The sequence below is a fragment of the Botrytis byssoidea genome, assembly GCF_014898295.1.
Source record: "Botrytis byssoidea strain MUCL 94 chromosome Unknown BBYS_019, whole genome shotgun sequence".
Taxonomy (NCBI): domain Eukaryota; kingdom Fungi; phylum Ascomycota; class Leotiomycetes; order Helotiales; family Sclerotiniaceae; genus Botrytis; species Botrytis byssoidea.
This window is the reverse complement of record NW_024065860.1, coordinates 165,465-179,507: the sequence shown is the minus strand read 5'-3', so window position 1 is coordinate 179,507 and position 14,043 is coordinate 165,465. Positions and strand designations below refer to the sequence as shown.

The 14,043-nt window shown below is 42.0% G+C and overlaps 4 protein-coding genes across 4 annotated transcripts; 2 read left to right on the top strand and 2 right to left on the bottom strand.

Moving 5' to 3' along the window:
- Positions 1–1,618: 1,618 nt before the first annotated feature.
- On the top strand, positions 1,619–4,193 carry EAE97_008725 (uncharacterized protein; the record flags this gene model as incomplete). The annotated part of the gene is made up of 7 exons (XM_038879240.1): positions 1,619–1,686; positions 1,748–1,974; positions 2,025–2,231; positions 2,286–2,309; positions 2,362–3,052; positions 3,106–3,450; positions 3,509–4,193. 7 exons carry the CDS (start codon positions 1,619–1,621, stop codon positions 4,191–4,193), a joined length of 2,247 nt encoding a protein of 748 aa, XP_038729751.1.
- A 1,203-nt stretch (positions 4,194–5,396) lies between these two features.
- On the bottom strand, positions 5,397–6,013 carry EAE97_008724 (uncharacterized protein; the record flags this gene model as incomplete). The annotated part of the gene is made up of 3 exons (XM_038879239.1): positions 5,397–5,508; positions 5,599–5,808; positions 5,855–6,013. The coding sequence occupies 3 exons, from the start codon at positions 6,011–6,013 to the stop codon at positions 5,434–5,436; spliced, it is 444 nt and encodes a 147-aa protein (XP_038729750.1). The 3' UTR covers positions 5,397–5,433.
- A 2,218-nt stretch (positions 6,014–8,231) lies between these two features.
- On the top strand, positions 8,232–10,232 carry EAE97_008723 (uncharacterized protein; the record flags this gene model as incomplete). The annotated part of the gene is made up of 4 exons (XM_038879238.1): positions 8,232–8,931; positions 8,984–9,033; positions 9,085–9,195; positions 9,252–10,232. The coding sequence occupies 4 exons, from the start codon at positions 8,232–8,234 to the stop codon at positions 10,230–10,232; spliced, it is 1,842 nt and encodes a 613-aa protein (XP_038729749.1).
- A 324-nt stretch (positions 10,233–10,556) lies between these two features.
- EAE97_008722 (uncharacterized protein) lies at positions 10,557–12,488 on the bottom strand (the record flags this gene model as incomplete). Its single annotated transcript, XM_038879237.1, has 4 exons — positions 10,557–11,467; positions 11,541–11,966; positions 12,245–12,327; positions 12,388–12,488. The coding sequence occupies 4 exons, from the start codon at positions 12,486–12,488 to the stop codon at positions 10,557–10,559; spliced, it is 1,521 nt and encodes a 506-aa protein (XP_038729748.1).
- Between the last annotated feature and the right edge of the window lie 1,555 nt (positions 12,489–14,043).

The following is a 14,043-nucleotide window of genomic DNA, read 5'->3' as shown; positions in this document are numbered from 1 at the left end:
CTCAAGACCCTATATCGATGTGGCTAAAGGCGTTTCTTTTAAGAAGCTGAGAACTGAATTTTCCCGAGTTTACTGAGACTACATCAAGGTCTTCCTTCCAAGCTTCGACGAAGATTGGGAAGAACAGTACGACTTGTAACGTGTCAATCAATACATTAGTGATGCCGTTGATCAAAATCCAGCCAGTGTCTAGGTTTTGCGGCAATCCAGCCACCACATATCTCCACATATATCTACCATCCGTGAGTAAAACTTTTTCAAATTCACTCTGCTTGTAATACATGTATCAGGTTCCGCGCCTGCGAGCCTTGTATCCCGTGATATTTCACATTGTAGTTCAAGTCACATACATGTGGCAATACGTGCATGAGAAATCCCGATGATATTGCCGTAATCGGGGAGCCTCGATTGGCATTTGAGAGAATGTGGTTGAATTGAAGTGCAAGCTTATGATCGTGACTTGCAGTTACAAAGTGGAGTAGAGGGCTTTTACTTGCAGACATATGTTGTCGCCGTGGTGATAGGGGCCTAGGGTTGCGCCTACATAAAAAGACTCGCCATGCAGCTCTACGAATTGTAGCAATCCGAACTAATAATACATCATTCACAATATACCTGCAGCAACTTTGAGACGTAAATTAGTGCCTTGGGTTTACAACCCCCATATTTCCATTCAATTGAGCTAGATTACCTTCACTCTGCATTTTCGTGTTTTTGCTTTGTTCGTCATTATGCATCTGAATACAACAACACTTCCAGTCTGGTACCAGATATCTACATGTACAACCTGAAGGCAGAGTTCATTCCATTGGATCAAATTCGACTCTTTTCTTTATCAGATATCGATGTTGTGCACGACAAGGTAACCTTTCATTTGTATGTGTTGAATTTCTGGTTCGGATATCCTTTCTCGAGATACATTCCTAACCTTGGACAGATGTGAATGTAAGATAGTATTCAATCTATATAGCAGCCCGATCATATTTTTTGTCAAATATTGTTTTCCGATTGACTGTCCATTATCTCCAGTGTCACTGTTCTCTGCAAAGCCAACCAATTCTGTCAAGCTGAAGAAAAATAAGTATCTGTAAAACCTGTTTGCGGGAACTATACTGTAGGACATAAGTGAGGGGAAATATGACTAGTGTTACACTTTGTGTTTCTCGAAGCCTAACTTCAATTGATATCTCGTAGCGTTTATGTTGTTGATTCTAATACATGCCCATTCATGTAGTGTTTGTATCTGTACTTGTACTTGTGCCCACGATCAACAACACACAAGCAATGGTTACTACTCGTACTTGTACTCACGTTAATAACACACCAGCAGTGGTTATTTTCAAGAAAAAAAAGTATTTTATATCCTCATCATCTAGTTTAACTATTCATTTGTTCCCTATGTGCCACTTGAGTCTTCGACAACCTCTCTTTATTCTACAGAATGTCTGGAACGTTTAATCCCAGATATTTGTCTCTTGGTGGCTTTAACAATGTATGTGCCATATCAGAGAAGGCTATCAACTCTGCCTTGGAAAGTGTTTTCGCGAAGCGGCCATCTTCAGCAGGCGAACTGCTTTGGGAAAATTAACAAGCGTCAGATGGCCAATTAAGATCAACAATGCTGGCACCCCAAATTGAGCTTGATGTGGAAACTGTGAATAGTCTCAATTTCAAGCTGGCACTTCGGTAAATATAGCCTCTTCGCTCAATGAGGAAAAAATTTGTATTGATTTCATTGTCATGACAGATTTGATAAAGGCCAAATTTATTTTGGCCAGAACACTTATCAAAGAATTGATGGTTGGGTCGTCATTTTCAACCTCGTCTGGCCCAAAGAAGCCACCCTCAATGGGACGAGAGATCAGGCTGCCGAGCTCGAAAACACACCTGAGACCGTGAATTCTACACAATCCAGTACCATTGGTCTCAGTCCAGGGGAATACTCTATTCATGGGCTGTTAGCCATCATTGCCTGTTCGTTGGCCGATACATTTGTTCAAGGAGAGCTAATCATCTATTTGCAGATCTTGATTGGGGTAGTCCTGTATGGGAAGAATCCTATTTGACAGACCAAGATGGAACTAAGGTTTATCTTGATAAATGGGCAGCAGATTCAAGCAACAATGCGTTGTATAGTCAGGTTCAGCAGTTTATACGAGAGTTGGGACTCTCAAATAAACACGCATCTTTACTCATGCAAAACATGCAAGTAGATATACCTAGGCCCAAAGGTGATATGCCCTTCCGCAACCATCTCCACTAGTAAACGCTGACTGTATGTAAAGTGAGTGAAGAAACAGTCGACTTCGGTAAATTTGTTCTAAACATCCTCCAAATTTGGTTTTCTGACTTTGATCTAAGCTCCCAAAATGCTTCGATTGCAACAATACCCATATATCAACCCAGCTAAACAGGGGGTAGAAGACACCGGATCCTCTATGACTGGTCAAACTGGAAATCCTTATAACTGTCTCTGCTTTTACGAGTTTGATTTTGATCAGGTCTCGTCCTTGCCAGAGGATTCTATGCCATTTAATGGAAACTTTGCATGGCCTGGAGATGGTTCAAAAGACGAGTCTTTGGGAACATTTGCCATCAAAAGCAGTGTGTTCCCTACAAGCAATACTACTCTTCACTACCTTGTGCAATGTATCTGCCAAGAGGTAATTGCATACCCTCTTCCGCCTCATGTGATTGACAAAAGGCCTGGTGAGAATACGATGTATTTGTCACAAAGGTTTGCCAAGATCGATGATATGACCAATGATGAATACAATGATGTTCAACAATTTCAATCTGAAGAAGGATACTATGATCTTAGTAAGTCCTCTGATGTTCAGTATTCCTGGTTGAAATCAGTATCTGCACTAGGAAACGAGATATTCTCCACTGAAGGAGGCTGGAAGGTCGACTACAAATTAACTGCCGAGACATCCGTACATTTAGATATCGGACCGTCAGATTCCCCCATTTTTACACTCAGCGGACATGTTAAGTACTTTGGTTCGATCACTTGGCCCCAAGATGTGGAAAATGTTGCACAGTCTTATCCGTAAGCATTATATATAAGCCTCTTGAATCAGTACAGATGCTAACCTATGAAAGTGATTTGAATCATAATGTAGACTGGACGGCCACATTTAATATGGACAAATTAGATTCGGATGACCCCACTGCAAAAATCGGCAAATGTAACCTCGACGGAGTGGGCGATGAACAGCTGTTAGTTCCCTCAGATCTCGATTCTGTGGTCCCTACAGATCCAGAATCGAGCTGGGATTATTTCTTGAGGGGTTATAGGAAGATGGTTGGCGGAATACTTGTGCAAATACCCGACATGCTTCGTTCCCCAGATATCAAAGTGGCGTGTCCAGGAAAGAATGAGCTTGAGTTCGGAACCGCTGCGATGAACGCAGTGGGCGATATAATTGTTCCCGTTCGCTATTTAGAGTTAGCAAAACATCTCAAATTTGAACCAACCCGCAAATATATTCTAACAATGAAGTAGGCCAGATGCAAGTCGAGTAACCTGGATTTCTACGCCAGAAGATCACCCCCAGAATACAAACACGGCTTCAAATGTGGTTTATACCTCTGATACGTCTGTCACCAAAGATAATCCACATATCACCTGGACAGGCTCAGTGACCTACGACGCCGACACAAAAGAGGCGAATCTCACACTCCAAGGATCCAACAAATCTGGTGCAAAATTAGCCTTTAAAGCAGTTAAGGCTACTTTTCTGAGAATGCAGGCTGTGAATGATCATTGTCTTTGGAATGCAGATTGTGGTAGTTGGAGTCAAGATACAATTTCCGATTCACATTGGTCAATCACAAGAGATAGCATCCCTCAGAACCTCAAAGCAAAAGTAGAGATTGTGAATAACGAGATGCAGTTTACCATTTCTCCGCAAGGAACTGCCGGTTACGCTGATCCAGATAGATTTTTCATATCTTCAGGTGGATCCTTTGCGTTGAATTTGAACGGAAAAGCAAACACAGATGGGAATGATGATACTTTCATTGTTCAGATGACTGAAAACTGGGCTGGCCTTACAGTTTCAAAGCCAATTAGTGGACGGGCAGATGCTTTCATCGCCATAGAGCTCAAGGCGGATGGTTCAAGCACAACCCCCTCCATCATTACTCAGACCGAGGCTGATACTGAGCGAGGAGTGAAGCAGCCATGATTTTCTGAAGGCTACCTCAAGCGGAATGGCCAAATTTCATTTGATTGGCCGAGTTCTTTGATATTAGGCTGCGTGGAGTGGATATGAGTTGCTGGATAATTTTTCAACCATGACAGCAAACTTTCATTTGATGAGCCGAAATTTACGGAAACAAGATTGAAATTATTTGACCTCTTAGCTAGCCGATAATTTGATTTCTACTACGACTGCTACAAGAATATATAATTTCGCTATTTTACAGAAAAAACTGACCATGCAATAACAAGTCACACAATAAACCTCAAGAGGAATGCTGGGAGGTTTGTAAAAGAGAAAAAAGGGCAAAGTTTTGTGTCTGATCAAGCCTGATAGCGAAGACGCAAAAAGAATGACTTGTAGCTATATGCCCGTTCTTAGGAACTCACCTCTCTCCAGAGGCCTGAAACCATCTTCATCACATTAATCTCTTCCTATCATTCATTCAGTATTCCACAAACAACACCTCAAAGATAGCTCTCAATCAGAATCTATATATCTAAAATCTAAAATACCGTTACCGTAGTATTTCCTCCTAGAAAAAATACATTCTTTCTTCCTCTACTCCATATTTTACATTATGATTTAAGTATCCACACTTTGCATACCTCACATATCAAATATCTCTAGATTAGAATGCTATATTTATTTGGAATACTTACCGAAGAGTATTCTTATACTCGAATCATTTTTACTCTTTATAGAGATTAAAATATTAACTCTATTCGATTTAGTAAGTCAAGTAATCTATGAACTTGATAGCCTTACTAGGTATTTATCTCAATTTTTTTTATAGAATCTTTGCCTCTCCAACTTGATATATTATCGATCTTCCCCTAACCATCCATCTCTCTTCTTTTTTGAATTTCATCAAGATTTATGTCAGTTTGAGAAGGATACGGAAGACGTAGCACCCACGTATTCGTAGGTCCTAAATGTCTATATTGTATTTTGTCTAAAGAGCTAGCAATAGACAGAAAGTAGTAGGCCTTATATAGGCACTACCGAAAGAGCTAGTCTCTTTCGCATTCGCCTAAAGCTCAATGCAGTAGCCACTGAATTGAAGTCATTTATCTATGTTCATATCATTTAAGATGATTTTCTTCTATTCTTTGAGATATAAAACATTATCATTACCTCGACTCTTCATATTATAATTCATTTCCTATTTCTGTAGTATTTATATCTTGATTAAATTCACTAATTATTATTCTATTGTATCTCTCTAGGCCTTTTCGGACGAGATGTCGTTATGAAAGATTCTCTTGGCGTCTTCTGGCTCAACAGCGAAAACCTCATTCTGCGGAGAAGAATGTAATTAGTTATGAATTTCGTTGACTGTAGGTACGAAAAATCACTTCATGAGTTGGGTCCAGGTTGGTTGTCTTACCTCGGTATCAAGTTTCATCCAGTCAGGCATTTTAGCATAATCACCCTTCGCTGCCGCCTGAAAGCCTGGGGGAGTTGCGAACCCATTCATGACTACATATCTAATGAGACCACCTTTCAAGCCTTTGGCTTCTTGATCTTTCTTGGAGAGACCCTTCGGAGCTTCGCCTCCGGGAAGACCTGTGTAGGGGTGAACGACAAGAACAACTTCCTTGCCAGCAGAGACAAGTTCAGTCAAGCATTCGAATGCCATTTACATCACCATTAAAGTCTTGGTGAGATGGCTTGGCGCCGGCAGAGGGTAAGGCAAGGCTGACGGTGGGATATCCGTGCTTCTCGAGAGATTGCGCGACTTCGGAGTAAATGAGGGGCTTGTGCCATGCACCAGGAACCATAACGATAGTTGGCTTTGCCATGATGAGTTCTTTGATGAAATATTTTATATTGAAGAGAGATGGAGATGAGAAATGACGAGAAAGTATGCCGATAGAGGGGGTGCGGGGTGGAAGTTGATAAACCACAATTTTCAACAATAAAACCAACAAAATACATGCCCAGTGGTCAGATTTTCAGGGGCCACGCCGACTAGCTGTGCCGCGCTCTAGTCTCCGCTGCATTAACTTCTGCATTCGCTTTCCTTCCCCGGACGTGGCTGGGTGTCAAACGGGGGGCTATTCACCCATGCAAGTAAGTAAGTATACCGGTATAACGGTAGATGGAGGACGTAAGGACCGAGCGTGTATGTGCAGGATGCTGTACATCGTGCTGCAAATCCGTTTGGTATGTGGTAATGCCAACCTGGCTAGTTAAAATAATTTTGATAGGGTCAGCCGGATATCATTTGAGAATCACTCTGACTTATCTTCACACAATCTTATTATATACTTACTTGATTTTGCGTCTAAAATGGAAAGAGGCTCCTTCCCCTCTTGAAGCTTTCCGCACAAAAATAATGTGGAGGCGACGATTTACTATCTAGATGGTCGAGAACCACCACCATCCATCCACGTTTGTTTCGTTCAGAGTGTGCCAATCCACCCTTAAAATCCGAGAACAAAAGTGCAAAAAAAGTGTCATGTGCCCGTTCTAGGAATCGAACCTAGGATCTCATCATTGTCACAAGTACTAGTGATGCGCTTTACCGCTAAGCCAAACGGGCTGTATCAGTTGTTGTTTTAATGATTGACGTGCTGCAAATTCAGTATATCATTGCAATCCAAAGTGTCCCCACTTTGTTAATTTGACAGCTATGGGACAGTGGTCCATACTCTTCGCAAGCGAAAAACAGGCGCACCAGTGAGTGGGGGCATGGATTGATGGACACCCGTTGACTCCTTAATTTCAAATTCTTTTGACAAATTCATTCTTCAATTCTTCAATGTCAGAATTTATTTTCTGATTCTTCTATTTCAAATGAATGAATGTAACAATTTCTAAGATACATGAATTAACATCAAAGATCAAGTTCACTCCTTTTGTAGTGTCCTGTCAGTTCGTTCACCGACCAGTGGCGGAAACTGATCTCTTTGAGCCATCTCAATATCACTTATTTATTGAATTATTAATTCGGTTCAGAATAAATATCAAAATCTGAACAGAGCGAACGAAAAATTGAGCTCTATTTACCTGAATTGTTTGAATTTTAATCATTTGATATTTTACCAAAAAAATGCCTGTATTGTTACAGTTCTTTTAAATGATAGTCGATTCCCGTCTGTTACTTCGCTGATGTAACGATGTAACGACATGATGGTTTATCGAATGTGCAGATGTACAGAACATAGGAAGGTAGTGGGCAGGAAATGTAGCATGAATTATCCTCAAGAAGGGGTTTCTCAGTGTGACATATGAACGCTGACATGATTCCTATTGTGAGCAGTCAACGACAATCGATAAATGTAAGATCTTACATACAAGCTCAAAACAAATCTGAAAGATAGTGGAAATAAGTATTCCTAGTGCGCTCAAATCTCAAAGAATTGAAGATCATTTCATCAAATCAAATTCTCGTCGTCTTACTCAAACCTAGGTGTTGAATCAATTGAGGGTTGAGAAGCTTTGCAGTTGAATCTGAGCTTCAGTCTGTCAAGTAACTTCGCTCCCTCCGTTATTGTCATTATTGTTAAGAAAATTGATACATTCGATGATATGAAACATACTAGCCCTGATCTGAAGTGAGAATTCATCTTCGTGAACTTCAACCCATTCTTCAACTCCCTACTACAATCGCCAGCTATCCGCCACACTCTGGACATCAGGATGTCTAAAAATATATATCGTCTCTGTGAAGCCTTTTACTTCAGATTTTGGATTTACACCTTCGCATGCTATGTTTACAACATGATGATTAACCTTCGAGCGTAGTTTTGTTCGAAAAAAAAGACAAACCTTACGGTTTGTACAATGTGAATCTTGGAAACCTTTGTTTGGATAAGCCAGATCCGGTAATCATCTTTATATCGAGCAAGTTGCTTTGTACTATCTCAACCGGTTGCGGGATTTCATTCAAGGTAGAAATTATTTTCATATGGCCTTTGTTTAGCAATACATCTCATACTGGCTTCCTTCAAATTAAAGGCATCAAATCGCTTCCAGCAAATTCACATAAATTCCAGAAATCACGAACTTCTCAACATGACTGCCTTGGTTGATCCAATTACAAACAGAGGCGGGCTTCGAGAATTTGTGAGGACCGAACCAAGTTGGGAAATCCGTCTGGGAGACAGGTGGGTATTCCAGGGACGAATCCGCAAAACGGATAGAGCCTTTATTGCACATTTCAAATACGAAGACAGGGAAGGTGAAGACAATAATCCCCCTCACACCAAAGATATAGTTGCCAAGATCCGCTTCCGACAGCCTACGGTAGGAGGTCGACCCAATGGCTATCCGGAAGCTTACAGAGGAGTCATTAGTGAAGGACGGTTTCTTCAATATCTCTCTGGATACTATGCTTGGCGCCCTTATGATAATCGCGACTGCATACCCGACCGGCCCCATAATATTTTGAGGCATTATCGTGAACAATTCGTGCCGTCAGATGAGAACGAACCAATCAATCGGAATGTGGTCTCATTCTTGGAATATTGTCCTGGTATTGTGATCAGTCTGACGCCCGAGGATAAGACGCAGTATTATGACTTAGATGTTTTCGATAAGCATAATGATACGTTCATTGAAGAGGTTGATATATGGATCATCTTTATGCAGTTCATGAGGATGATCCTGATGATGGAGTGTGGCAGTGAGATTCCAAGGAACTCTCGTCAGAGGCGGTCTATTTGGGATACACGGAACGTGGAGATATGCCATTACGATATCCAGCCGAGCAATAGTAAGTTCCCCTTGTAGAATATGACCATTGGCTTTTCTGACATCAAATGTAGTTTTGATTGGATATAAGAATCATGAGAAAGACCGTGTTCCGGTACTTAAAGTGTGTATTACTCTATTTGCCTCTGGGAAAGATGAATAACAATCCTCACAGCTGTGCGATTTCGGGGATGCGCTCGAGGTTCCTCAGTTTGTTTTACAACAAAGTGCCGGGAGGTATAGTTTTCCAAACCAAAGCAATGGCCGGCCGGGCTACCAAGCTCCCGTGAGTTACAAGAACTCCTTTGTATTTCTTACAGAATACTCATAATTTCACTATAGGAACAAGTCATCGCCGACACAGAGCATGTACATCCATTCCGCCATGGCTCGTGTAGCAACATATTTCAATTTGCAAACATCATCCGTCTTCTAATGCACGGAAGAAACTTTGCTGACTTTGAGATACATCCCGAAGATCCAGCTTGGTGTGACGAGTACTTTGGAGACTACACCAACGCGAGGCCAAGGACGTACGGATATTCTCTGTCAGAGGGTCAAAGCAGAGTAAATAGAGCTGGAAATAAAGTATATAGTGATGAACTAATAGAACTCGTGCAAGAGTGCATGAACGAAAAGCCCGAACTTCGACCTCGTCCCATAAATCTCTTTCACAAAGTGGGCGACTATTTCCATGACGCCGACGAAACTTACAACGATCCCGATTACCCCGGTCCAGGGGAAGACGATCTGCACCGCCCAAAACAACCTTTCGGACCCGAGGCACCTATAGTGAGATACCCACCCATCCATCCTCTCTTCGGCCTCGCAACCCTCGCCCCCCCTCATTTCCGCACCCCGCAACCCAACTGGCTGAAAGACTACTCCGAACACTACGAAGTTGAAAATTTCGCCTGGCCGCCCACGCCCCGTACCGTTACTCCACAGTGGGCGCGAACGCAAGATTACACCGAGGATCACACCTACGTAGGCGACGATCTGCCCGAACACGAACACGCTGCGTATCCGCGCTCGCAGCCGCAGGTTCCGGAACGATACCCGCATGGTCCGCCCATGATCGATCAGAGACCCAGTGTGAATATTCCGGATCGGAGAATCGATGCCCCAGGTGGTATTGCGAGGAATTTGGGCCTTTTGAAGTATTATGATCGCTTGGGTCATATGTGGATGGGAGAGGAGAACTATTGGAAAATGTTGGAGGCGGGCTTAGATCCTGAGACGTATAATTGGGGAATGAGGATTCCGGATCCTGAAATGGATGAGGATGAGAAGGCGTTGAGTGGGCCGGAGGTTGGGGAGTGATGGGGAGGGGTGTTAAGGGTGATAATGCGCGTGTGTTTGGGGTGGGGGTTTGAGAAGAAGGGGAAATGAAAAATTTGGTATATCCGTTTGATGTGATAGCTTGGTTGCGTAAATTAAGTTTGGTGATTGTACTTGATAGTTTGATACTCAGTAGATGAGAACTTAAAAATATATTTCCAGGGTTAAAAGTACAATTTCGTGGTATAGGAATAAGACTCACTCCATCTCCAATCTATCCGCAATGTCCGCCCAAATAAGAATTGTTCAACCACCTATCCAACCAACCAGTGTAAACCAAGCATTAGCTAACCATTCAATTCAAAATCAACCAATAAAGGTATATCTCCTCGACTTCTCCGGTTTGCCTCCAAAAATGGCATTCAACGCCTGCCCTAGCCCAACTGCATCATACTTCATTCCCGAACTATCATCTATATCTATGGCTCCCACAATGTCCTCTCTCACCCTATTTTCAGTTCCATTCCCCACATCCTCACTCTTCACCGCATCAATAACCGGATTCTTCAATATTACGGCCGGTTCCTCTTTCCCAGAATCCGATCTTCGTCCATAGACTCTCACAGCTTCAATACCCAATCTCCTGAGCTCCGTCTTGTCTACCATCGGTGTACCTGGGCCTTCTAGATATACTACATGCGTGATGTATTTTTTCCATTCTTGTTCTTTTACTTTTTCAGGATGTTCTTGTTCGTGATCATGTTCTTCCTTTCCGTTTCCAGTACAGCCGTGAACAATCGCCTGGATAAAATCTTTGGCCGTATACCCCGGCGTCTCGCGATCTAGACAGCCATTCAAAATAAGGACTTTAAACTTAATTTTCGGATCCGCAATCGCAGGTCCTACATCTCTTAATATCAAGCAAGGGAGGATAGAAGTGTATAGAGAGCCGATACTATAAATTACGCAACTAGCGTCTTGGAGGGCAGAGAGGACTTTGGTATTGGGAGTAGGACGAATTTCTTGGCCATAGGGGTTGATGTACCAGATTCGCTCGATGGCGGAGGACAGCTCCTCGGTATGAGATTTTTGAAAGAGGATGTTTTGTTTGCGAAGGGTGGGAAGAGAACCTGGGAGATTGGCATCTTCGATACGATCGTGGTATAGAAGGTCAATGGATTGACGCTTGTGGAAGGTGGCGGGAGAAACAGGCTGCGTGGGGACGAAGGTGGGGGCTATGGGGTGGGAGATATTATTTTGTCCGACAATTATTGTACCTAAGGATATGTTAGAGATTGACTTTGACGTATATTTCACGTGGGTAGTGAGAGCTGGGTGGGTGGATCTTACCGTCTCGTAATCCTGCAGAAATGTGATATGAAAAATTACTATTGATTGCCGGGATAACCTCAACATTATCTCTCACACCGGTGATACTTGATAAAAGATAAATTGCCGCCTCAAAACTTCCCGTAAATATACGAGCACCTGTTAAGAACAAGTTGCCTACAGAAGCCGATTGAAAATTAAAGACAGAGGTTGGACGAGCTCGCTTGACTATCTCGAGGTTTATGGTATTGAGAAAGGAACGAATCAGTTCACGCTTGGCAGAGGTGATGTCGCTCCATAAAGGAGAGTGACCTTCGACTATGGCTAGCCATTCATGTTTGGCTTCTTGGGGGGAGGGATCCAGACGATGGTTGAAGAAAGCACTCAGAGCGGATCTTTCGGGATTGGTGCCAGTAGAATCTTCGGGGATAAGTCGGACTAGTCTACCTAGATATTGGTTAATCTTTTGTTTGAGTTGTCTTGGATATTTTGATCCGCATGATTATGATTGTCATGGGCTCGACCACTTGGTAAAGTCATAAGTTTGACCGCTTGATAGCACGATGGCTCAAATCAGACTGGATCTTATTGTAGCACGTGACCGAAAGCACCCACTCAGATGAAGGGTCTTCATAAAGACTTGGAAAGAGTTTGATAGGAAACTCGCCTGTTTTAGAGGCACATCGAGAAGCATCTGAACTGAATTATATGGGATATGAACATACTTCTCACATCACCAATACCTGGACCACCAAAGACACGAATAAGTTCAGAGGAAGAACCTCCATTGTCACTAATCGGGATGACACTGAAGAAACATTAATTTCATTTCCTCATACACAGTTCCATGAGATAAAGTTGCACTTACTAACTCAGAGAACAGGCCTTTTCTTCGGCAACTTTCCCAAAAACATCCACCAGACTGTTGGCAGCACTTCCGCCTGAAAATACAACGATACGACGATTCATGATTGAGACTTGAGACTTGACTTTTTGGTGGTGTATGGACATTCAAAATCTGGTTTGAAATATTCAATTTTTGGAATTGGACAAGAATGAAAGCTTCACTTTATCATCGCGAGAAATTTGAATGGAGTGAGTCAGGGATTTGAGTGAACAGATTTCGGGACACGTTGTGGTTTGTTCTTAGAAATGAAAAGGTAAGAGATGATGAGAAGGAATGAGTGAACAGATTTCAGGGCACGGTGTGGTTTACTAGTCCCTGGCGATGAATAGATATGTTGAGTGGCAGTGTTGTATAGAAAATTTGAGAAGGGGATAAAAGGTTGTGAAAGATGATGGGGGAGTTTGCAATTGCGATATCAACAAAAGAACTGGGGAGCTTAAGGGAGTCGTACCTACCTACTTCGTCAAATACTTAAGTGACCTCAGGATTGATAACGAAACTCGATTGAGCCATTGTCGATTTCTTGTAGGATCGATACTTTGTTAAGATAAAAAAAAATAGCTACTCTAATAGATACATCTAACAGTACAATCAACTGATCAATTGTGTTGTTAGCTACAGCTCGTATAGCAATTCGTACGTTAGTCTGTGTAGTGCGTATAGTAGTTCGTGTATAATAATCGTGTGTCGTGTGGCAGGGGCAGGTTGGTGTAGAATTCCATTTACTCATAAAAGACATGAGATCTCATTTAATTGTTGGCTCTTCAACATATATATTTTATTTTCAAAACAGGATATTGATCTGTTAATGATTTATTGATTTTAGAAAAAGGAATTTGTTCTTGGTGTCTCGTTTATCTCGCTCACCCACGGCGTACTACTAATAGGAGTAGGAGTAGGAGTAGGTAATATGCTTCTTCTTCTTCTTATGCTTTACTTTACTTACATATAAACTCCAACGTTGTACTTTGATCAACTACTGCTTCACCTAACAGGAGAAGTCTTGAAATCCCCTGCCAAGTTGACATCTCGTCATCTTAAGTTGCTCCAGTTTCTTTAGAATGATTGAAACATAACCCAGGAGCCCAGGTAAGCAAAACAAATTCTAGAATCAATTTCAAGGGGGATCTGGTGAAGTTGTGGTCGAAACGAACCCTTTCTTTTGCAAATAATAAATAAATTTGGGTCCGTCCCACATTGATATTTGGATATTCCTCCATATTACTTTGAGATTGCCATTCCCTTCTTCTCTGATCCATCTCCAATAATTGCCCATACGGAGAAAAGGGCATTTATCGCCGAATTAGATCTTATCTACATCATTTCATCCCTTTTCGTCCACCAACAAGTGTCAGGAATTCATCCGAGTTCATTCTCTACGCGTTCTCTACGCATTCTCTACGCATTCTATATGCCGCATGCACACGGAGTGTTCATAAATCCACAGATATTAGTGAAATTGTACGGGGTAGCTAGTATACAATGTGAATTGAATATACGATTTCATCTAGAAAAGTAAACAGCCCGCTTTATGATCATTCATTCACCCATTCATCCCTCCCTCCACAATTCACAGACAGAATATAAAGGAGACCGACCGATGTATGTATGTCCCAG